This window comes from Carassius gibelio, chromosome A3 (assembly GCF_023724105.1).
Source record: "Carassius gibelio isolate Cgi1373 ecotype wild population from Czech Republic chromosome A3, carGib1.2-hapl.c, whole genome shotgun sequence".
NCBI lineage: Eukaryota > Metazoa > Chordata > Actinopteri > Cypriniformes > Cyprinidae > Carassius > Carassius gibelio.
Genome location: NC_068373.1, coordinates 9,353,662 through 9,377,304, shown reverse-complemented (window position 1 = coordinate 9,377,304; position 23,643 = coordinate 9,353,662). Strand labels below are relative to the sequence as shown.

At 34.8% G+C, this 23,643-nt stretch overlaps 1 protein-coding gene across 2 annotated transcripts in view; it reads right to left on the bottom strand.

The window, feature by feature from the left end:
* The window catches only part of LOC127945400 (netrin-1-like), a 40,927-nt gene that overhangs the window by 7,734 nt on the left and 9,550 nt on the right, over window positions 1-23,643 (bottom strand). For both annotated transcript variants that reach the window (XM_052541839.1, XM_052541840.1), the window contains 4 exons: window positions 12,939-13,127; window positions 7,830-7,979; window positions 5,979-6,032; window positions 1,168-1,242 (listed from right to left, as the gene is read on the bottom strand). In XM_052541839.1, the coding sequence (XP_052397799.1) occupies window positions 1,168-1,242; window positions 5,979-6,032; window positions 7,830-7,979; window positions 12,939-13,127 (468 nt within the window). The remainder of the gene's footprint in view (window positions 1-1,167; window positions 1,243-5,978; window positions 6,033-7,829; window positions 7,980-12,938; window positions 13,128-23,643) is intronic.

Genomic DNA, 23,643 nt, shown 5'->3' with positions numbered 1-23,643 from the left:
TTCCTACTTCATATTGAAATTATGCTAATCATATAGAAGATTATGCAAAGAAAATGTAAAAAAAATAATGCATTTCCAGTGGTCTCAGACTTTTGGACCCCATTGTACTGCACTTTAAGTAACAGGCAAGCAATCTCTTCCATATGAATCTGGAATTGTGTTAAAAACAGGTGGTGATGATGACATTGAAAACCCCTTTTTTGGTTTCCCAAAGAACCTTTTAGTGAACAGTTCTTAAAATAACTATTTTACATAACATTTTAATAATCTAAAGAACCTTTTTCCACTATAAAGAACCATGGATGTTCTTGATGAGTGCCAAAAAAGAACCTTTATTTTTAATAGTGTACAGTTTTCAACAGACTTTGATCAGGGATTTCTCATATGCTGTGTAGGATCTGATAGCATACAAATTGGGACACAGCATAGCTAACACTGCTTTTGTTAGAAACTCACGTTGCATCTATTTAGGGACATGTCTGTTTCTCTTCATTTGCTTTTTTCTTTCTAGCTTGGCAGTGTTTTGAGCTGAGGCAGTGTGGTCCTCACTCTTGGACGCCACAAATCTTCCAGACTTGAGGCCAGTCAGGAATGAGTTTATGATATCACACTGTGAAATCAAACATCATTTTCTCCGCTCTGCAAACAGCCAGAGGACCTGTGAGTCGTCAAAGAGTGATTCTGCCGCTACCGCATTTTTACCGGTGTATATACACCAATACTACTACACTGCCAAAGTTTGGGGTCAGTCAATTTATTTGAAAGAAATTAATAATTTTTTTACTGTGCTTTTAACTAAATAAATCTGTCTATCTGTTTTGCCACTTATAAACTTAAAACCTATAACTGCATTCTTGAACGTCAATAAGTCCATTATTATATGAACTATATTAGAATTGAAACCTGTAAAATCCCTGTTTGAACAGGAACCAGCTGTCCCCTTTGTCCTCTATATGCTGCGAGGCACTTTGAGTGTGTCCATCTGGAGAAACCTGCTGAGTTCACACGCTTTGATGCTATAACATAAACCTTTAGCCTCTGAATAAGCTGTCAGCACTATGAGAGAGGGGGAACACATACAGAGAGAGATAGAAAAGACAGAGGAGAAAGATGTCTGATGATGTGAAGTGAATAGGAAGCAGGCGTTTCTAAATAAGAGCTACTTACCATAATCTTTCTTGCAGTATTTCTTCATGGTAACCTTCATCTTGCCCTTGGGAGTCTTACAGTGGGAGTCACAGTCTGAAGAAGATAACAGACAGAAAACGAGTGAAACGCAGGTCAGATCTGTGTGGAACAACAGGTGTGGATGAGGAACACACAAGGAGACGAAATCTGGCATTTTTGAACATCTTTGGTACTTTATTCTGTAATGTTTTTCAAATTGAACAGTTTGCTAAAAATCTAAAAAGCTAGAAAAAAAGTGCATGTTTGCTTTTGTTGAGACATCAAGATTAAAGTTTGATTTGATGACAATATGTAACTCATATATATATATATATATATATATATATATATATATATATATATATATATATATATATATATATATATATATATATATATACACATACACACACACACACACACACACAAAAGCACATACATACACATTAAATTTGGTGCAGTTGCTGATATTTATGTTAAAAAAGTAAGATGAAATTCATAATTTAAAAGGGAATTTTGGGACTAACTGTTTAATAGTAACTAAAAGAGCATCATTTGTTTGCAGATGCCACTTGTTTTGTATTATATATTGTCTAATGCAATAACACTGACACACTTTCGAGTCATCATTCGCACATTTAAAGAGAGTCACGTTGGACCTAATTAAGATTTAATGGCTATTTAATAATTTAATCTTTTCTTCACTTAACACAGTCATTTTCTCACCCTAATTATCAGCGCCTCCCCATATACCCCCTCTTACTCAGTGATGTCAGGGCAGGGGGTTCACAGGTCATTTAAACTTCATTCAGACACAGAACACCCCCATCACAATGCCCACAAAAACAAATCCACATTTAACCGCAGCTTTCCACATATAAACCTCAGAGACTGGGAATGATTTATAGCTCTAGCGCTCAGCTGATCTATTCGACACCCTCAAGGAGATTTGAACCCCACATTAGCTGATGGAGTCACTTCAACACCAGCCACCTTTTTGACCCAAACCGGAACATTGGCTCGGTTCTCCTGACCCAAACCGAAACCCGAGAGTCTCTCGTCGCAGCTACTTTACATAGAGTAATAATTTTGAGATTTCTGGCCAGACTGGAAGAGATGGGAGCGAGAAGACCTTTCAGCTTTCGTCTGAATATGGACAAACTTCCCTCTGTCCAATCCACCCTTTTCATGTCCCTTTATATCCCGTCTGAATGAGGTCACCTAGGCAACAGTGAAGCAGGAAAGAACCCGAATTAAAAAAAAAAAAAGTTTGAAGGGAAAAGTAAGAGGGGGGTTGAGGACAAGAAGAGCGAGATGCCTGGCAGCTTTGGTAACACAAAAAAGGTGGAGCGCAGAATAAGAACGTGAAGGACCCGTGGGGGTAAAACTGGAGGCAGGGAGTGAGAAAAAGTGCAGAGGAGGGGGCGGCGTCCCAAAAAAGTAAATGATTCTGATTCTGACGAGTCCATATTAGCCATGCTTGATTTCCATGTAAATGCGTGAACGGAGGCACAATGCCTGACGCTGCCCATTACACCCACGTCCCCTAAATAAAGGACGTCCCCTGTGGAGGGACAAATGTCTGCTTAATAGAGTCCCTCAAGCACAACTGTGCTGCTCCAGTGGGAGGTCCTCACAGTGAACTACAGCAGGACAGGTCAAGAGAGTAGGAAAAGAGGTTCAACTTACTGTTACACAGGTTTTGGAGACTTTTTTGTTTGTTGTTATTGTTTAATAATACTCATAATGTAAATATGAGTATGTAAATACTCATAATAAACTCATAATGTAAATATGAATATTTCTATCTACCGTTGAAACTTTTGAAGGTATTCTATCAGTTGTTCAGCAAGACTGTTTTTTAATACACTAAAATCATTATTTTTGTACAGTAAGATCAAATTGAAGGTATAATTTGTTCCTGTGGCAGCAAATGTTGAAAACCTTTGTTGTGTGGCTTAAATATTTTTGTGGAAACCATGAACAAAGTTTTGAAATAATAGCATTTATTTGAAATAGAAACATTCTAAATATATTAACTGTCAGGTTTGATCAATTTAATGGATCCTTGATTAATAAAAGTATGAATTTATTTTTAAAAGAACACAAAAACTTTTGAATAGTAGTGTTTATCATTTATAAAATAGTGATATTTAATGTTTTGTACTAGCTTTCTCTCATTACATTTCTTTGAAATTGTCTTTTAGCTATGAAAGTATATGTAAGAATTACTTTTATATTGTTTGCAATTTGTTTCAAAATGAACACCTACTGGTCTAAATCATCTTAGGATAACTTGATTATCTATGCAGAAAAATCAAGTTTAAATGTGTCAAATCAAATATGACAAACAGGCTTTTGAGAATTTCTCTCAATCATCATTGTTGCATTCAATTATATATTTTAATGCAGCAATGATAAAAACTACAGCGCATTGAACATAAAACTTTAAATATCATCCCAAGGCGTATCATTTGGTATAGATATAGAGTGACAACTGATATTTCTAAGCAGGTCTGAATGAAAATTAAATTAAATTAAATTAAATTAAATTAAATTAAATTAAATTTTTAATTTTTAATTTTTAATTTTTAATTTCTTCCTAATTGTAACATTGAAACTATATATATATATATATATATATATATATATATATATATATATATATATATATATATATATATATATATATATTGTGAAAAGTATTTTACAAATCATCTTGAAATAAATATAAACAGGCTGGTAAAATACCAAGCTGGCTGTATTTTATCTCACAGAATTTTTATATTTTATGACCAGCCATTTATACTTTTCAATTAAATTTATATTTAAATTTGTTTCTGAAATTAAGCATTAAGTGTAAGGGAAAAACAGTGGACATAACACACGCCAGACCCAAAATCACATCTCCTACACATAAGTACAACAGATGGGATAAGAAATTATTGATGAATAATAATTATTACTGAAACAAAACTAGCACCAGTTTGATGGAGACAAGATTAGAACCGGCATGTCACACTGACAACTCCACATGTCTGTTGCATGTGCACTATCCAGGGAAATGTAATTGCTCTTAGTGAAACATCTCAGAGCTGAATAAAGCCAGATAGCTTTGAGCTGCAGAGTTTGGCTCCATGGGACGAGTGCACGTTACAGGCACTGATCGGGCAGCTTGGGTAATTGAGTATGAATGAAAGTACAAGGGTGTGTTCTCAGCGCTGCGGGAGTGTGACGGGAAAGCAAACGCATTCAAATGAAGCATGTAATCAGATTAGGGTCCTGGCCAGTTTCGATGGTGACTGAGACAGAGCGTGAGGAGAAGGAGAGCCAGGGCTCATGTTGACATCCTCACCATTAAGAAAACCTCACGCAGATCATACAAATACAAGATCCACTGCTGCATTTCTGAAGCATGCTGTAAAGTCAGCACCCTGATGGGTTTATTGTGTAAAATTGACACAGGTGGCAAATAAACACATAAATGGACATGAAATATTGATTAGATTAGATTTGGCATGAAATGAAAGAAAAACTAACAGCTATGTAGAGAATTTGTTGCTGTGATACAAAAAAAGTGAAGACAGATTAATATATAATTATTAAGTTATTCATATAATTCAAATAATTTTGAATTTAGGTCATTGCATTCCATTTTATTCCTCTTCTTTACTTATTACACTTACATATGTTTGTGTGTGTGTGTGTGTGTGTGTGTGTGTGTGAGGGTGCTGTATGTATATACTGTATATATAAATTAAATTAAATTAAATATATATATTTTTGTAATCCTTGTCATTTTTATAATATAATTAAGCAATTTTAAAAGTTAATATCTAAATGGACGCATATTGAAATTGCTAATTGTGAGAAGACTTAAAAATATATTATTAATAAATTGTATTAAAATATAATAATTATTATTATTTTTATTAATATTATACAATGAAGCAAAAATTTGTTTTACTTAAATTGTTTACATTTACATTTCTTCATTTAGCAGATGCTTTTATCCAAAGCGATTTACAAATGAGGACAGTGGAAGCAATCAAAAACAAATTGTTTATGGTTCTTCTGAAATTTTGAACATTCTGGAGCTGAAAAAAATTGAAGATCAAGGTAAATTGTACTTAATTTGTGGAAACATACAAGTATCTTCTGTTGCTTACGAAGTGCAGATCTAAATGAAAAAAAAAAAATCAACAAAATAAGAAATATTTGGCCATCTTCATCGTGTTCAAAAGTTTTCACCCCCCAGCTCTTAATGCATCTTGTTTCCTTCTGGAGCATCAGTGAACGTTTGAATCTTTTTTAATAGTTGTGTTTGAGTGCCTCAAATGTCCTCAGTCTGAAAAGATGTATCTCAAAATCATAAAGTCACTGCTGGAAAGGGTTCAAATATGCAAAGATGCTGGAAAACTGAAGAATCTGCAGGACCTTAAAGATTTTTCTGAATAACGCTGCTCATTTTAACTGTTCAAAACAAACAAGGGACTCATGCACAACCATCACAAAACAGAAAGACAGTCGAGGATCATCAGGTAACAGAACACAGTATTAAGAACTAAGGGTGAGGGGGTTATTTTAATAATTTCAGCAATTTTTTTGTGTTATGGACTAAATGTTAACATCTTTTATGTACAATATCTTACTCAGGACAGTACTGAATAAAACTAAACATGCATTTAGTATGATCTCTCTTATTCTTTTAAAATTATTCACATTTTCCCAGATTCTGCAAGGGTTTCCCAAACTTTGGCGCGCCACTGTAAATGAATCTGAGAGTGTTTTCTTTTCTTTCCTGAACTCACCTGTGGGCTCTTGTGAACTGCTGTAGGTGACTGTGGGTGCAGCAACAGGAATCTCTGCAACAAACAGTCAAGAACAAACAATCAAAACCTCACACCAGAAGTCTTTTCTAGTCATGGCTGCTTGCAATAAACGCATTTATCAGACATATCACTGATGAGGTAAAGAGGTGGCGGTGTCTAATTTCAATAGGTTTCCTGCCAAAGCCCCTTTAAGTGCTTTGCTGTCAAATATACATCGATGGGGGATCGAGTATTGTTAAAATGTGAGCAGGTAAAAGTGCGATGTCACAAAATTTTAATATCAGGCTATTAAAACAAATATAAAACCAAATATTTTCCACTCAATTGCCAGGGCTCCCTCTTTCGCTCCAGGTTTAACAGCACATTTTTACCAACCCTGAGATATTAGGGGAAATGTAGTTTCTCGGGGATCGGGGGGTTCATTTGCCAAGTAAATCTGAATGGCTTCGTGTCCACAGTCGCTTTTTTCAGCGCTCCAGATAAATCTTTATTTCCATGTCATCAGTTACACATAATAGAAGTGGTTCACATTAATAGGCGCGCATTATATTTATCTTATCGAGAAATGCCAGCTGCTGTGTGGGCCTGTGTTTAATCGTCACAGAGACCGTCTGCTGTCTTGTTGATACTGCCAATAAACATATCACCCATCATGCCCCTGGAGCAGATTTATGAGTTGAAAAGCCGTCAGCCAGGTTCAGGGCACACTAGGTCGTATCAGCCAGGGCTTTATGGTCTGTTTGACTTTAACAGAGGGCAATCAGCAAATGTCCATCCAAGGAAATAATGGAACGGGGGACCAATGCGGAAATTAAATGGGCCAGGGGTATAATGAATAATAATAGTTGTTTATGCAGAATTTCTTCGGAGTATTATTATTGATGTCTCTGTAGGTGGTAATGGGACAACAAGTCATGTTGGACCACCTCATTTAGTCCAAGAAGAGTTTTTCAATAATAGATTATTATTTGTGTAATGTGTTTTTATAAAAACCATTTTGTGTTATTTATTTATAGGACGCCCTCATTTTTCAAGAGGGAGAAGAGATGCAATTAAATTTAAGGTAATTCAATATGCTGTGACACTGTTTGCCACTAATTTGTTTAATAAACGACATCATATTTAGTTATGATTAAGTGTTTTTTATTATTATTTTTCACGTTATTCACAATTATTGTCCAATTGTATATTAGGAGGTGTACGATTGATCTTAAGTTACTCTTATAATTAGGAATAAATATTTTTGATCAAATACACCACACAACCAAAACATACAAAACTATTAAAGCTTTTAAAGTTTAACCGATTTGCTTGTTATTATAGTGGTTCAATTTTTTAAAGTTTATAAATAAACTTGTTATTTATATTGGTTGAAAAATCTTTTCATGTTTTTGAAAGACGTAGGTTATGCTAAGCCAGAATGCATTGGTTTAATCAAAAATACAGTAAAAACAGTGTAACGTTATGAAAAATTGTTCCAACTAAAAATAACTGTTTCCTATTCGAATATATATTCTCTATATGATATAGAATATATCATATTAAATATAAGTGCAATTTATTCCTGTGATGCAAAGCTGAATTTTCAGCATCATTATATATATATTTTTCAGGATTCTTTAATAAATAGAAAGTGAAATGTATAATTTGTAGCATTATAAATGTCTTTATTGTGACTTTTGTTTTATGTAATGCATCCTTGCTGAACGTACTAAAAGTAAAAGTACCCCAAACTGAAGTGTTATTAATTAGCTCATTTTCAACACTAAGAATTAATACACAAAACTTTACGAAGACAAAGAAAGAGAAAAGAAAGCGAATGAATCTTACTGATACAGGGGGCGATAGGTGATCTGCTTTGCTGGTATCCTTTAGCGCAGCGGTTGCAGGTGATGCCAGTCACACCATCTTTGCATGGGCACTGTCCGGTCGTCTGGTTACAGGTCTTACCAGCTGCGCCAACCGGATGACAATCACAAGCTGAAGAGAAAACACAAAACCAGTGCTTACTGCTGCGGTACTGTAATGACTAAATGTGCAATGTGCCTGGATCCTGTCCAGACTAGCTCCACACGAGTGTGTATGTGGATATACTGGGTACCTGGAGTATCTGGCACCTCAAGTTTGATAAAGTTTCCAACGTAAAGACTTTTGGCACAGTATAGCGCTGAATAATGTTCCCATTAATGACAGAATGGCGTGTACTTCAAAGGTGCTCTGGCTGAGCTGTTAGTCAAAACGATCGCACGTTAAAATGTGAGAATGTCGCGCTGCCAAACGTTTACCATAAAACTGCTTGTTTGAAGTCTCAACTCAACTTTTCCACTTTTTATGAAGCCAGGGATTCATTTGCAAATTATATGAAGTGGTCTAGCTGTAGCGAGATCTCAAAGCTCTTGGGACTAAAAAAAAAAAGGTGATGAATATTTGAAGTCACTTCTTGAATTAGTAACAAAGGCAATTGTTCGTCTCAGATTTATGTCTGTCCAGGAGAAGCTGTACACAGTCATAGTGCCAGAACAGAAATGGTTGTTCTGAAGAGTTGCGCCGTTAATCATTTGCCATTTTTCTTTTCTCTCTGTGAGTTTTATGCAGCCTCATAAGTAACTGATTAAGAACATACTGTAGGCATCAACTTTTCTAGCGTACCACACAAATCGCATTAGGTCTGTCTGTCTATCCATCCATCAATCTGTCTGTCCATTCATCTATCTGTCTGTAAGGCCTTAGATGTGTTTTTTTTTCTTGATTACTTTCTGAATTGACCCCATGATAGAAATCATGCTTTGAGGAATGAAACCATTTTTAATAACATCGTTTAAGCTGTTTCAATTGGATTTGTTTAAATATTCCCCATCACTGATGATTTAGCTGATGGTAATCAATGCTGCACAAAGTGGTGGGATACTTTGAATTTCAATGCCCACTTAACATTCAGTAAAAAGCAGCTACAGTTCTGCACTTAAGCCACCCACCAACCAGCCCACCGCCTGCTGAATTACGACACCCTCTTACGCCTTCGATGACGACCCTACAACTCTACAGCACATAATCTAAACCAGAGCTGATAATAATGCAACAGTAGTACGAAGAGATGCTGGGGAAATAAGTGTAGAGCAACGCAGCATGGACTGTGAGTTCTCATGGCTGTTGAAAACCCCTCTCTATGTTTAAAGGAACAGTTCACCCGAAAAAATGTAAATTCTGTCATAATTTGTTCAGACTTATGTCTTTCCAAATATGACTTTTTCTTCAGTGGAGCACTAAAGGAAAAAGTTTAAAATATATATTTTCAGGCTACACTTTCCATGCAATTGCAATGAATGGAGACTGCACTTTTTATGCTTCAAAAAGGATGCAAAAGCACAATAAAATGAGTCCATATGCAGTCATACTTATTCACTAATAGCACTGCAGAGAGAGTCAGTGAAACTGAGAAATGAATTAGTCTTAGATTTGGGAACTACTCCAAGTGATGAAGTGATTCATTGACAAGATCAGACACAGAAGAAAGATTTGTTTCCAAAGCAGATACTGATCAAGTCTGCTATTTTCTTTAAAACGTCTGTACAGAGCTCTAGGTTAAAGTGTTACTTTTTTATATAAATTATCTTATTTAAATCTATTGTATGGCTTGAGAACATATAGTGAACAAGCCATTTGCGATACATTTACATTTACAAAAATTGCAAAAATAATCAAATTCCACAAAAGAAACAAAGTCAGGAAGATCTTTTGTTTCAGTGAAAAATTGCATCATGATCCTTAAAGCTTCACAGATTTATTTTATAAGTGCTTCTTGTAAAATGGCTGCACACGTTGCATTTTGATGAGTTTGTGTGGAGCAGCATTTCCAGCAAATCGAGCTGCTCCGACACACTGAAAACCTGGATCATGATCTGCTTGTGTTTCCAAAAAAAAAAAAAAAAAACAGTGCTGTGCTTCACTCTGCATATACTTACTGAATTAAATCGCAGTCTTGCAATTTGATAATCACACTAAGCTACATAGCGATTTCGGTTTTAATTTTGATCAATCAAACAATGATATGAGGGTGAGTAATTAATGAGAGAATTTGTATTTTTTTGAATGAGTTATTCCTTTAAGCACAAAGGTGAGAGAAAGAAATGACAGAGTTCTTGTGGGTGACATGGTGTTTACACTGTACTCAATGAGGGATGAAGTTATTCATCTGTGATATAAAGCTTGATGTGTTCCAGGCTCCCACTGACAATGGATCTGGTTTTGGGTCTAATTTGTCTTGGTAGGTGCACTGCTGCCTAATTTACAAGTGATATTTCGTTCTTTTTCAAACCACCCCCTATAGCTTTTTTGTAAGCGCTGAACACTGTTGGCACAATGTTGCGTTTCCTGCTAAAACAAGCACAATGAGATGGTTGGCTGACATGAACAATAAATATGGCAGTCCACTAGATGACGTAACGATGTTGTCACCAGAGACGAGTGAAGCAATCAGTTTGACAATGGTGACTGGAACTCCTCAGAATTTCCCAAACGAGCTTTGACTTTACCGGCAATATATTTTATGTTAAGGTCATTACAAAAGGTTACTTTTGAAAAACTAGCCTGCCTGTATGCCTCACATCTAGCCTCCAAGCATCCCATATATAGCCTGAGTAAATGTTTTGGCTGGCAGAGAAAAGCTGTTGAAAACCATTTGTAACCTCCCCAGAATAAGATACATCCCTGACATGATAATACACAGCAATGTCAATGAAACTTGGGCAGTATTTGCCATCCATCACATCTGCGCTTTGGAACTCAAAAATTAAGCTACCCCAGTGATTGAGCTAGCGGCCTTTCATATTAATTATGCTGCGGTTTGTTGAAGCTTTCAGTCTGTCAAATTACGGGTCTGTACGAGTCAGATGAGAAAACAAGTTATCTTGGCTTAAAGGTGGGAAATATGCAATAGCACAGAATGTTTTGTGAGTGAAAGGACTATGGGAAACACAGGGGAATGACATGATGAAATTCATCTGTGAACCAACAGTGGATAAAATCCATGCATTTAAAACTTTACAGCAGTTTTGGTATGTCTGGTTCAGATGGTTGTAAAAGACACACTGTAACCAGATTTTATATTTTATAAGAAAAGTATATTATATGCATTTACATGCACTTGTTTCAACTGTATGCCCATCTTTAAGAAATGTTTCTCATTTCATGTCCACAATCAGGCTCTGTAACAAAACATAGTGCAGTGTGAATTGGATAAGTGACTGATTTGGAATGTTCTACATTTAAATGTATGTATTCAGCAGACGCTTTCATTCAAAGCAACTTACAGTGCATTCAGGCTATACATTTTTTTTAACAGTATGTATGTTCCCTGGGAACTGAACCCATGACCTTTTGCGCTGCTAATGCAATGCTCTACCACTACCTCTGAGCACAGGAACAAGTTCTACATGTGTTTAAGTTCAAGTTCGACATGTAAACTGCAAGAGAGATTCAACTCACAATTGATTCAAACAGATTTTGCAACAATAGCATTAGCAATAATTTTCTTAACTAATTAAAAAATACTGTAAGTACAGAAATACTGGTTTACATTTTGCGATTCTAACTTTTTTTCTCAGAGTCCTGGTTTAATTTGGACCTTTTCTCTGAATTCTGAGATTACATTCGCAATGCTGTTTATTTTTTTCTGCCACAGAATATCAAATAATATAAAAGTCAAAATATTGTGAGTTTATGTCTCTCAATTCTTGAGTTTATATCTCACAATTGCTAGATATAAAGCCTGAATCGAAAGAAAAATATCAGATTTGTGAGACTTTATATTTTTTATCCAGCAGCAGAAACAAGGTTCCATATTCACTATATTGATCTTTGACGATTCTTTGCATTATGCATTATGGGATTGCTTTGTTTGCAGTGAATATGTACAGTAGTACTGCCTTAGAATTGAGCCAAAAGAATGGCCTTCATATTGGGAGTGTCCTTATGGTGCTTCAAAATGCTGCCTGCATGCTTAAGCATCTCACTAAGTTTTTGAACAGAACCTTACAGACCACCTGACCTTTAGGTGTGAATGTGAGGTCCCTCAGGTCTAGAACACATGTGTAATCTCTGGTGCCTTTACATTTATTTTTCTTTCACGGCTGAGTGAATAATTGGCTTGTTTCGCTATTATTGTTCATATTCTCTGTTGTCCTAAATTCCATGGCCGTCCAGCTTGTCTACTTGGCCTGTATTCATTTTCCAGGAAACCCCTTTGTATAAATACTGTCTTATTCTAACCTCTTTCAGCTCAAACTCATTAGATTTCTCTAAATTAAACAATAATTATGATAATAATAATAATAATACATTTTGTGGATTTAAAGGACGACTCTTTGAATCCAAGCCCATATTTTGCACTTTTAAGCATATGTTGATCTTCAAAATGATTTATGGTCATAAATTACATAATTTACTATTTTATTAATTACATAATTTCTTCTAGATCAAAGATATTACTGCCTTAATAACTGTTCTCAGTGACACTACTTGGTTTACCCAATTTGCTTGTCCAGTAAATATAAAATGTAAATGAAGTTATTGCATAAGGGTTGTTTACATGTAGATTCCTCGTAAGAAACTCATCAAACTGTGTCTGTCAGGAAGAAAACATCCTGCAAAGCAATTTAAGCAAAGCTAATATTTACAGTTGCCATTTCTCTACATTTCTGCATTTAGTGTCTGCTCTTGTAACTTGGCATTGCTATCCTTTAAACAATACTGATTCTATATGAGAAATTGTTTGTGATGTTGTTAGTCACTCTGGATGAAAGCATCTGCTAATTGATTGAATGTAAATGTATGTGTAATAATAAAATACACACAGATCTTAATAACTACAGCACGACCATTAACAAACCTCATTAAATGCAGAAATGATTTTTTTTTTTCTCAGTGTAAATGTGTGCTTACCTTTGCATGCGCGTCTGTGTGAGATAGCCTTGGTCATGTCTCTGTAGTAGCCCTCTTTACAGTAGTGGCAGTGGCGTCCGGCTGTGTTGTGTCTGCAGTTGAGACAGACTCCTCCACTCCTGCGGCCCGATAGCTTATACAGCTCCATGTTGAAGCGGCAGCGGCGGGCATGTAGGTTACAGTGGCAGGCTTTGAGAGAGATGGACATTCGAGAGACAAAACAAGAGAAATATGATTAGTGCCCACTGTTGACTTTTCAGAAATACTCAATTCTATTTAAAAATACGTGTTTACACATTCCATTTGAGAGCTTTAAAGGTCACCCCAAAGTGAAAATTTACAGGACAATTTGCACACCCAGAATGAGAGTCCAAACAAAAGCATTTCAATAATCCATAAGTAACACACCTCCAGTCCATCGATCAATGTCTTATGAAACTGTTTGTGTTTGTAAAACAAAATCCATCTATTAGACTTCAGTCTTAAAACAGTTTCTTCCAGCTGAAATATGAGTCAATAATATTGCATTCTTCAGTGAAAAAGTAATCTTTTCTGAATCAGGAGAGATATGCACAGATCAAGCACCGCTTACAAGCCAAAACAGTGCCTTAATGATGGATTTATTTCTTACAAACATGTAACATTCACTTTATAAGATATTAATCAATGGATTGAGTTTTTAATACGCTGTTTGGACTGTCATTCTGACGGCACCCATTCACTGCAGATGATCCATTAGTGAGCAAGTGATGTAATGCTACATTTCTCCAAATTTGCTCATCTACATCTTGGATGGCCTGGGAGTGAGTACATTTCCAGGTAATTTTTGTATTTTTGGATGAACTACTGCTGTAATTCACAGGAAACTCCCTTAGTAAAGGGCAATCGACTAAGAGATCACATTCACACATTTTTACAATACTTATCCGTAAAATACCCATGACACACATATTCACCCTCACAGAGTATCATATGTTTTAGTGAACAACCACACAATTGCTTTCTTGCGGCAGTATTCCTCAAGGCATGTTGCTCCTGGCCATGTCAAATCTAAATCTGATGTGATGTGAAATGATTTATGTGGTGTTTTGTGTCCCCTGGTGATCATCGAAGATCCTCAACACAGTGGGAGAGAGAGGAGAGGTCACAGTCATCTAGACATTTGACTAGTATCCTGAGAGACCTTTAATATTTTAATGACATCACTGGATCTCTGGGCTTCCAGCCATTTACAGCATTTCATTGAGAGACAACAGCTTGATAAAACGACTCACTCCAGATCCTGTGCTCACACACACCTGACCATGGCTTTGACCTCTGACCTCTCCTGGCCAGTGGAGTTCAAGCTTCATCTGTCTTTCTTTCTTTCTTTCTTTCAGTCTGTATGTCTGTCTGTCTTTCTTTCTTTATTTCTGTCTTTCTTTCTTTCTTTCTTTCAGTCTGTCTGTCTGTCTGTCTGTCTTTCTTTCTGTCTTTCTTTCTTTCTTTCTTTCAGTCTGTCTGTCTGTCTTCTGTCTATCTATTGTTCTTTCATTATGTTGTTCTATCTATCTATCTATCTATTTCTTAATCTTTTGTTATATCACTCTATATTTCATCCATCCATCTCTTGTTATATCACTCTATATTTCCATGCATCCATCCATCTCTTGTTATATCACTATATTTCCATGCATCCATCCATCCATCCATCCATCTCTTGTTATATCACTCTATATTTCCATCCATCCATCCATCTCTTGTTACATCACTCTATATTTTCATCCATCCATCCCTTGTTATAGCACTCTATATTTCCATCCATCCATCCATCCATCTATCCATCTCTTGTTATATTACTCTACATTTTCATCCATCCATCCCTTGTTATAGCACTCTATATTTCCATCCATCCATCCATCCATCTATCCATCTCTTGTTATATTACTCTACATTTCCATCCATCCATCCCTTGTTATATCACCCTATATTTCCATGCATCCATTCATCCATCCCTTGTTATATCACTATATTTCCATGCATCCATCCATCCATCCATCCATCCATCTCTTGTTATATCACTCTATATTTCCATCCATCTGTCTTTCCGTTTATCCACCCATCATATTGTTTGTTCTGTCGTTTGTTAAATTGATCACTCTAATTGTCCCTGATATAAAACTAAAATAACCATAACAATCTGTAATAACCATAAAAGAGAACAAACCAGGAAAGAGAAACAATATTCCTACTGCTAGACAGATAGACTCACACCTGCGGAGGAGTCTAGATGTGAGTGACTGAACCGGGACATGGACTGTCTCTCACACATGCGCAGGAAGGAAGTGTTACGCATCTGTCGTGTTTTATCCCTCTAACACCTGGAACACTTCAACCACTCAGCTCAGTGATAACACACCAGGCCTCAAATAATATCTCTCCCTCTTTTACACATTATCTTCCATGACACTTCTGATAGCAACATAATGTTCACTTTTTAGAAGCAACAATGTGTCCATACTTAGTTTTAAATTGAGGCATAGAAGTTTAAGTCATAAAGTATACTAATACAGTTATTTTTGTGGCTTTTTCAGCTGAAAGACACAAAACAAATTAATATTGTAACAGAGTATGACGATTAAAATGAATAGCTCCCCTCGCACCAACTCCAGACCACTTTCTCCTTGTTTTCCCCAGACCTCTGAAAAGATTGAGCATGTTTTTCCATTATATTATCCTAATTCATTATGATTTTATTTGCACTGCAGTTCTGTCCCCTCACTCAGCAGCTCTTTATTTGTATAATGTTTGTCAACACATTCCAAGCGCATTCAATCTCTTTCATGCCTCTCCTTTTACACTGCTCTCTTCTGATAGTATGAAAATATAATTACAAATGTCAGTTAATAAGACTTTGTGGAGGTGATTTATTACTGAAATGAAACAAAAAAAAAGTCTGTTAAGATTGTCATTCATCCAGGTCAATGTGGAAAACATACCAAGCTACTTCTTGCATGTGAAAGACATTCAGCCAAGCATGGCTCCATTATTTACAACTCACTACGGAAGCCTTGGAGGGGTTTTGGGTGAGTGACTGGTAACCCTCAGAGAACTGAAAATCTGAAGCAAGAGGTGTAGAAATGGGCCGAATTATCAGGCTAAACTGAAATGGTATAAACTTGGTCAAATGAACTGAATCCTGCCGTTAGCGTCAGCACTGAGTGCTTCCAAATGTTGCATGTGGACCATAAAGGGCGGAAAAATCTGTAAAAAAGACAGGCTAACAGAGATTGCACATACTTTTGACAGGTGCCCGGAATATATATTCCAGGATAAAGCTTACAGGAGAGTGACTGTACAATAATAAATCATATTTATCTAATTGCAATGCTTCTGGTGGCCTTAGATAAATGTAAGCTCATAGGAAAGGAACCTTACTCATGAGTCACTTGTAATCTAAGTGAAGTGACTAATATGGTCATTGATATGATAAATTGTCATGTGTGAGTTGTGAATAAATATTTAAATGGACAGGATTGGACGTACAGTATGTGTTGTGCATCAGTCTCTTGCTTTTGTCATCCTGTCAGTAATAATAGACAACAGTTCACCATTAAAGAATGGACTCTTTTAGCCAAAGAGAAATGCATGCTATAACTCACCTACATTTTCAGTAGAGTGACAGCAGGTTCATCTGTTTTTCCAGGAACAAGCTAGTTTTTTTCTCAGTGAGTTGTAGTGTAGTGCGATGAAACACTACACTTTTCTTTTAATGTCTGAGCTGGGAGCAATCAAACACGCTCCCCTCAGTGTTCCTCTCTCACAGAAAGTTTGAATCATTCTCAATCGATTCACCTGAACTTGTGCTGGACTGTCTGATTCATTCTAGTGATCAGTTAACCAATCGTCTTTCTCGTATAGGCAGCGCTGAAAAGTCAGATTCATATCAGTGAATCAGTTCATTCAGACAGTTCATGCACTGAAAATCATTTAAGCAAAAAAAGAAATGTTTTTATTATAATATTAATATTATTTTAAAAAAAATGAAAAAGTTAAAACGATTTTCAGTCAAATTATTTTATGTTAATTGCATTGCATTATAGGTTCAGAGATCACCATTATCCTTTCACAGCTGAAACTCTCTATTTAAACCAGGTTTGCTTCTCATTTTTTAAGTCATTCCTCTCCCGCGTGGCCATCTGGAGAGCCTGTGTGCACCGAGAGTGCTGTGATGTAATGACGGGTGAGAATTAAGGGGGCGTTTCCGTTATGGGCCCTGCTCTGCAATGGCTTGCCAGCACCAATTAACGGGGCAATCAGACCTCCCTTTCTTGTTTGTGTAACTGCTTGCCACTGTTGCCTAGTGAAAGTGATGTACAATGTCTCAACAAATATGATCAGACCAAATAAAACCACAGCGTGCGCTTAACTAGTAAAAGACAGCAAAAAGCTTGTTCTCCCACTAACTGGCTGTGAAATTGCAACTGCATTTGTCACAAGTCGGCATTGCATTGCACATCAAAGAGCAGAAGTTTTGTGACCTCTGAAGTGGCATCATCATTAAGATTGTTGAAGCATTATTAGATTTCAAAGTGGACTGTTAACCAGCTTACCATTTCATTTACTGTGATGTTTAATGATGTGAAAAGCTAATGAGACAGTATGTGTGTGTGTGTGTGTGTGTGTGTTTGTGTGTGTGTGTGTGTGTGTGTGTGTAAAAGAACAGATATAAAGTAAATGTAATTAAAATGATTGTAAATTCACATATTGTTGTTATATAATTCAGAATGAGAATCGTCTTTATTAACAAGTACTGTGGGTACAAGGAATTTGTCTTGATGTATTGGTGCTTAACAAAGACAACAAGATAAAGAATTAATAAATATCATCTTTTTTATAATAATATGTTTTTATATAAATTAACACTATCTATATATATATATATATATATATATATATATATATATATATATATATATATATATATAATGATTATTATTATTATTATTATTATTATTATTATTATTAAACAATTGTAAAAATTTAATATATAAGACAATAATATGTGTATTTATACTTTATATTATATAATTTATTATAGAATTAGAAAAAAATTTTATTACTTTATTTTGAATTATTTTAAAATGTGTGTGTTTGTATATATATATATATATATATATATATATATATATATATATATATATATATATTTAAGTGGATATATTTACACTTTATATTCTATAGATTTTATTATATTATATTTTGTTTTGTTATTATTTACACTTTATAGTGTTTGTATATATATATATATATATATAGATAGATAGATAGATATATAGATAGATATATATATATATATATATATATATATAGATATAGATATAGATATATAGATATATTAATATAATTTCAAAATACACACACAAACACTAATTCACGCTAATCGGTCATGAGCTTCTTAAGGTGTTGTGAATCTTGGGACATCAAATACTACATGCAAACTGTAAAACAGCATAATTATCCAATAAGTAAAGGCCTCCATTTCTTTAATGAATAAATATCGCTAGTACACTGTGCCAATGACAACAACATGTAACGGATAGTAATACATAATAGCCAGAATATCTCTGGCCATTTCTCCTGTTAAGAGGGAAGCGGTCCAGCTCTTCTCAGAAATGTAACTTGTTTCTCATGGCCTGTGTATCTTCATGTCACACTCTATTGACTCCTCGTGCAACCCCTGCGCTGTGTAATTACACTTTCTGAAATCAGGCTTTCTGAATTAAAGCGAGTGTAAGAGTTCTTACAGTAAACGTGCTTTGTCTGCTTGGTCGGGCAGCGCTGGAAAACATTGGCCCATAAAAATTTCCATTTAAATCACTGGCCGACACATTAGTCATGCTAATATTTCAGGGCTTCTGAGCAGTTTATAAAAAAAAAAAAAAAAATAGGAGGGATGTCGGCATGTTCTGTTAGGAGTGTATGTTTCCTTTCGGAGTATAATCCCAGCAGAAATGTGCCAGGGTGAAACTCACCCCACCACGCTGACTTATAGCATCAGCAAATCATTGCGCGGCTTGTTAGTCATTTGATTTATCTCTGAGCTCTGCCTGTTTGTTTTCATAAACGCAGCACACCCTTCGAGTAATTGGTGATTAATTTGCAGCTCTTTAATTTTCTTTACATGTACAGTGTTAAGAGTGTGAGAGCAGCTGTAAATCTCAGGGAGCAGAGATGTTGCACTTTAACTTTGTAGCAGGAATAGCCTCAGGACTCTTCAGATGTTTTTCCTATTCAAATGAAAACATCCTGTCAAATTAAAAAACTGACATCAAGGAATATGGAAATCTCGCTGGATCCCTAACCGAGATTGAATGTCTCTAATTGGACTTTCGCTGGTGTTGCTTTAGCTTAACTGTTATAGTACGACACTAATTTAATGCATTCTTCTTTCTTTCGTTTACATTTATTTCATAGAATTAATTTTGATACTGCGAAAACAAACAGCACGGATGCACAGTTTGAATATTAGAGTCAGTAATTATTCATATACTATAATTACTTGCATGAGAAAACAAACTTCAGCTTACACATTAGCTTACATTTCTGCTAAAAGTCCCACATTTGTGGGTCCCACCAGTTCCCCCTTACAACATGCACTTTATTAAAACACAGACATTTTAGCACCTTGCATATTACATATTTGTGTCAAATTGCATTGCAAATCTAATATATGTACAGTACATTAAATATATTGTCATATGAGGTAAAACCTGTCAATACATGTTGATGTATAAGTAAACATAAAATATATGCATATACATTTTTGGTAACACTTTAGTATAGAGTCCAATTCACACTAATAACTACTTGCTTATTAGCATGTCTATTATTAACATATTGGCTGTTTATTAGTGCTTATAAAGTACATATAATGCATGACATCCATAATCCTACCCAATACCCTAAACTTAACAACTACCTTATAAACTATTAATAAGCAGCAAATAAGGGGTTAATTGAGACATAGTTAATGGTTAGTTAATAGTGAGAATTGGACCCTAAAATAAAGTGTGACCACATTTTTTTACAAAAGCATATAGTTAAAGATATATTATTGTATATCATTGTATGTGGTTGCTACATTTAATAACATATAAAAATCCTTGTATATATTATTACGTATTATATAAACATCTAGGTGTCCAAAATAAAGTTAATAAAATGTCAATAAAACTACTTAAATTGAAATCCAATTTTTTTATTAGCAACTTAAATGAGACTGTGACTGTAATTCTCTTGTCATTTGGCAAAAAACTTTTATTTCAAGATACATATTTTATCTGTGAATGTGCTTCCAGGGAATTGAACCCATGACATGACTTGTTGGTACTATCTTCTGATCCAGCATCAACATGATACTAGTTGTAGAGGATGGCAGCGTTTACTGTGAGCTTTGCCCAACGTCCTCAGATTTCTCACAGTTGTGTCGATTCTGGTAAGTTTTCAAAGACTGTGTATTTACTGTACTACCCCTGGATAAACATTCAGTAAACTTCAATAAAATATCTCATGTTGAAAGTGGAAGACAAGTGGAATTGGTGGAATCCTAGATTGGAGTTGAGCGCAAAAGATAAAGTCATTTGTTGCAGCGCTGGACACCAGACGATGAAGAATTTGGCAGGACTGGATAGGCTTCCCCATTAAACATAAATCAGTTTGAAAGAGGGGGACCACAATGTGAGAGCTTCTCATGGTTTTGGCATTCCTTCTGTTTTTCGAGCCAGTGTAAATCATCCTCACGACAGGCCCGGTCTGCAGATGTGTGGCCCATCGGTTCCACCGCAGCCGAAATCCCAAATGATCCCTAAATAGAAATCTCCCTCGGATCGTGGCGTGATCCGGCATGGGATGGACGGATTGTGCTTTTCCAATGCAGGTCTCATTGTCATTCAACATTTTCATCAACTTCATCTCGATATCAGATCTAATAGTCATCTGTGCTTTATACTGTACATTACAACATGGTGATGCATAAATGTAAATATTTAATTATCAAAAAAAAAAAATAGTGTTTTATTTCATACAGTTTATTTATATCATAGACTGGTGTTTTAATTTGCTTTAAATTCCTCTTCCTTCACAGAATTCATTCTGGGACTAGAAAACAGCTTGGATGCACTTTAAATCATTTTGGATAAAAGTGCTTGCCAAACGTGTAAATTATTTTCCAGCTATACAATAAATTATAGTATTCTACACAGATGCATTACAAAATGAACTAAAGCATATTCGCTTGTGATCCTGCTTCACAAGTCACGCATTTGAGGCATAAAATGTAGACTTTTTACAACCTGCAATTTATTGAAAAATTGTCATTTTTATTCAAACACAGAAAAAAGGTTGAAATCTGTCACATGGTGGTACCCTTTAAAGATACAAATACGTATTTTAAAGTAATATTATGTAGTTTTAAGGGAGTGATGTGTATTACTATTTTTTTTTTTAACAGGAATCTATAGATTTCTTTTATACATGGCATTTGCTGGTTATCAGAACATGAAAATATGTTTGGCTTTTCAATATCAGACAGCATTTTGATATTGGTGCCCTCTTATAATTCAAATAAACCTGTGTTAACTGAAAGAAAATAAGCTGACAAAATCAAATCCAATATTCGGGAATAAAATAGCATTACAAGAAATGTATAAGCAATCATTTGTAGGCCAGTCATTGTTGTACACCAAGTTTAACCATGGTTTTTAAAGAAGTTGTTATACCCTACAGTATGTGAGCAAAGTCAATAAAAGCACAATCATTTGTCCAATGCACTAGCATTAAACAAGCATTCTCAGGAAAAAGAGACCCTCTCTGGCTCAAAATGACACAAGGGTTAAAAAAAAGGTTTCCTCTAAAATCAAAGCAAAACATGCATAAAAAGTCTCCATATTCCTCTCCTTAATGTGCACAAGGATGTCTTAAAGGGGTCCTGTCATGTGGAATCAAATTTTCCTTGATCTGTTAAGATTTAACAAGAGTTTAATGGACTTTGAAAACATAATGTAATTTTAGAATTCAGAACATCCTCAAAGTAAAAAGTCTTTTATTGAAGTTAAGCTGCTCTTTTCAAACATTACTAACCTTTTAAGTGAAAGGCTTAACAAAAAAAAAGACACGATACAGCCCTTTTAAGATCTTTTGTACTGCATGCCAGTGACCAGTTTTTAACATTCAAGTTTATTCCATTATTCCACTAGATAAGAAAAAAAAAAACTAGGAGATGTACGTATTGTTTCTACAAGCCAAACCTAAGTAAAGGCTGTAAATGAAGAATATGAAGGTGATTCATTAAAAGCTTGTCACATGAAAACAGTCAGACTCATTTAGAAGCACCAAACAAAAAGGGAAGACTGAAACTTGCAGTCTGTCTGGAGGGTATTTTCTGTAGATTTCACAGTGGCCTGAAACTCAACCAATCTGCCAAGACGCCTGTAGCAGAGCTGTAAATGACAAACTTCAGGAGATCGTTCATGTGATGATGCATAACAGTAAACTCCACCTGATGTACAGTTTGAGCTGAATAACCACTAAACTGAGACTTACTGCGATTTCTGAAACAAACATGAAAATACATGAACAGATTAATAATATTAGAATCTCTTAAATGATTTGAAAAAAAAAAGATTATTAGTCAAAAAATTGTTACGTTTTAATTAACTGAGTTTTCAGCTTCATTAATTCATGTTTAAATCAATGTGATACTAGCCATTTCTTTTTAATTGTTTGTAAAATCGACGTGCAATTTCTGAGTGAAAATTGTTTTGACACCAATTTATTTATTTTTCATTGCATGATTATTCAAAGAAATAACATAGAGAGGTTGTTAGGGTTTGCCACGATGTTTTTGATGGTTGCTAAGACATTAAGTGGTTGCGTATAAGTCAGAATTTATCGTTACTTTACAGCTTTTGATCAGACAGGCAGCAAAAATCCAATTATTTTAATATCTAACTCAAATATAATTCGTAATAAATCACTACAATAAGTTTTTACTATACGCTAACATTTTATTTTAACATGCACAGACTAGTTGTACATTCAAATGCACAGTATGCCAATAAACATATATAATAAAATCAAACATGTGTATTAACACTACTGGTCAAAAGTTTGGGGACAGCAATATTATTAAGTCTCTTATGCACTAAGGCTGCATTTATTTTATAAACAAATTCTATAAAAACAGTAATATTGTAAAATAGTATTACTATATTAAGTTACAATTTTCTACTTTAACATATTGTAAAATCACATTTATTCTTGTGATGTAAAGCTGTATTTTCAGCATCATTACTGAACACAGAACATCATTACTTTATCATCAATGCTAAAAACAGTTTTGCTGCTTAATATGTTTGTGAAAACCTTGACATTTTTTTTCTCTGGAGTCTTTGCTTAATATACTGTAAAATTCAAAAGAACTGCATTTATTTGAAATATACATTTTTGGTAAAATTGTAAATGTCTTTACTGTAATTTTTTAATCTATTTAATGCATCCTCAATGAAGAAAAGTACTGATGTCTTTAAAAAAAAAACTTCTGAACAGTAATGTTAATATAAACTAGTGTTCTCAGAAGTTCTTCAGGGAAAAGTTTTTTTTTTTTTTTCTTTAGTTTTACATATTGGGTCTGTTTTGAACTGTATTTACTCATTTATTTAGCATG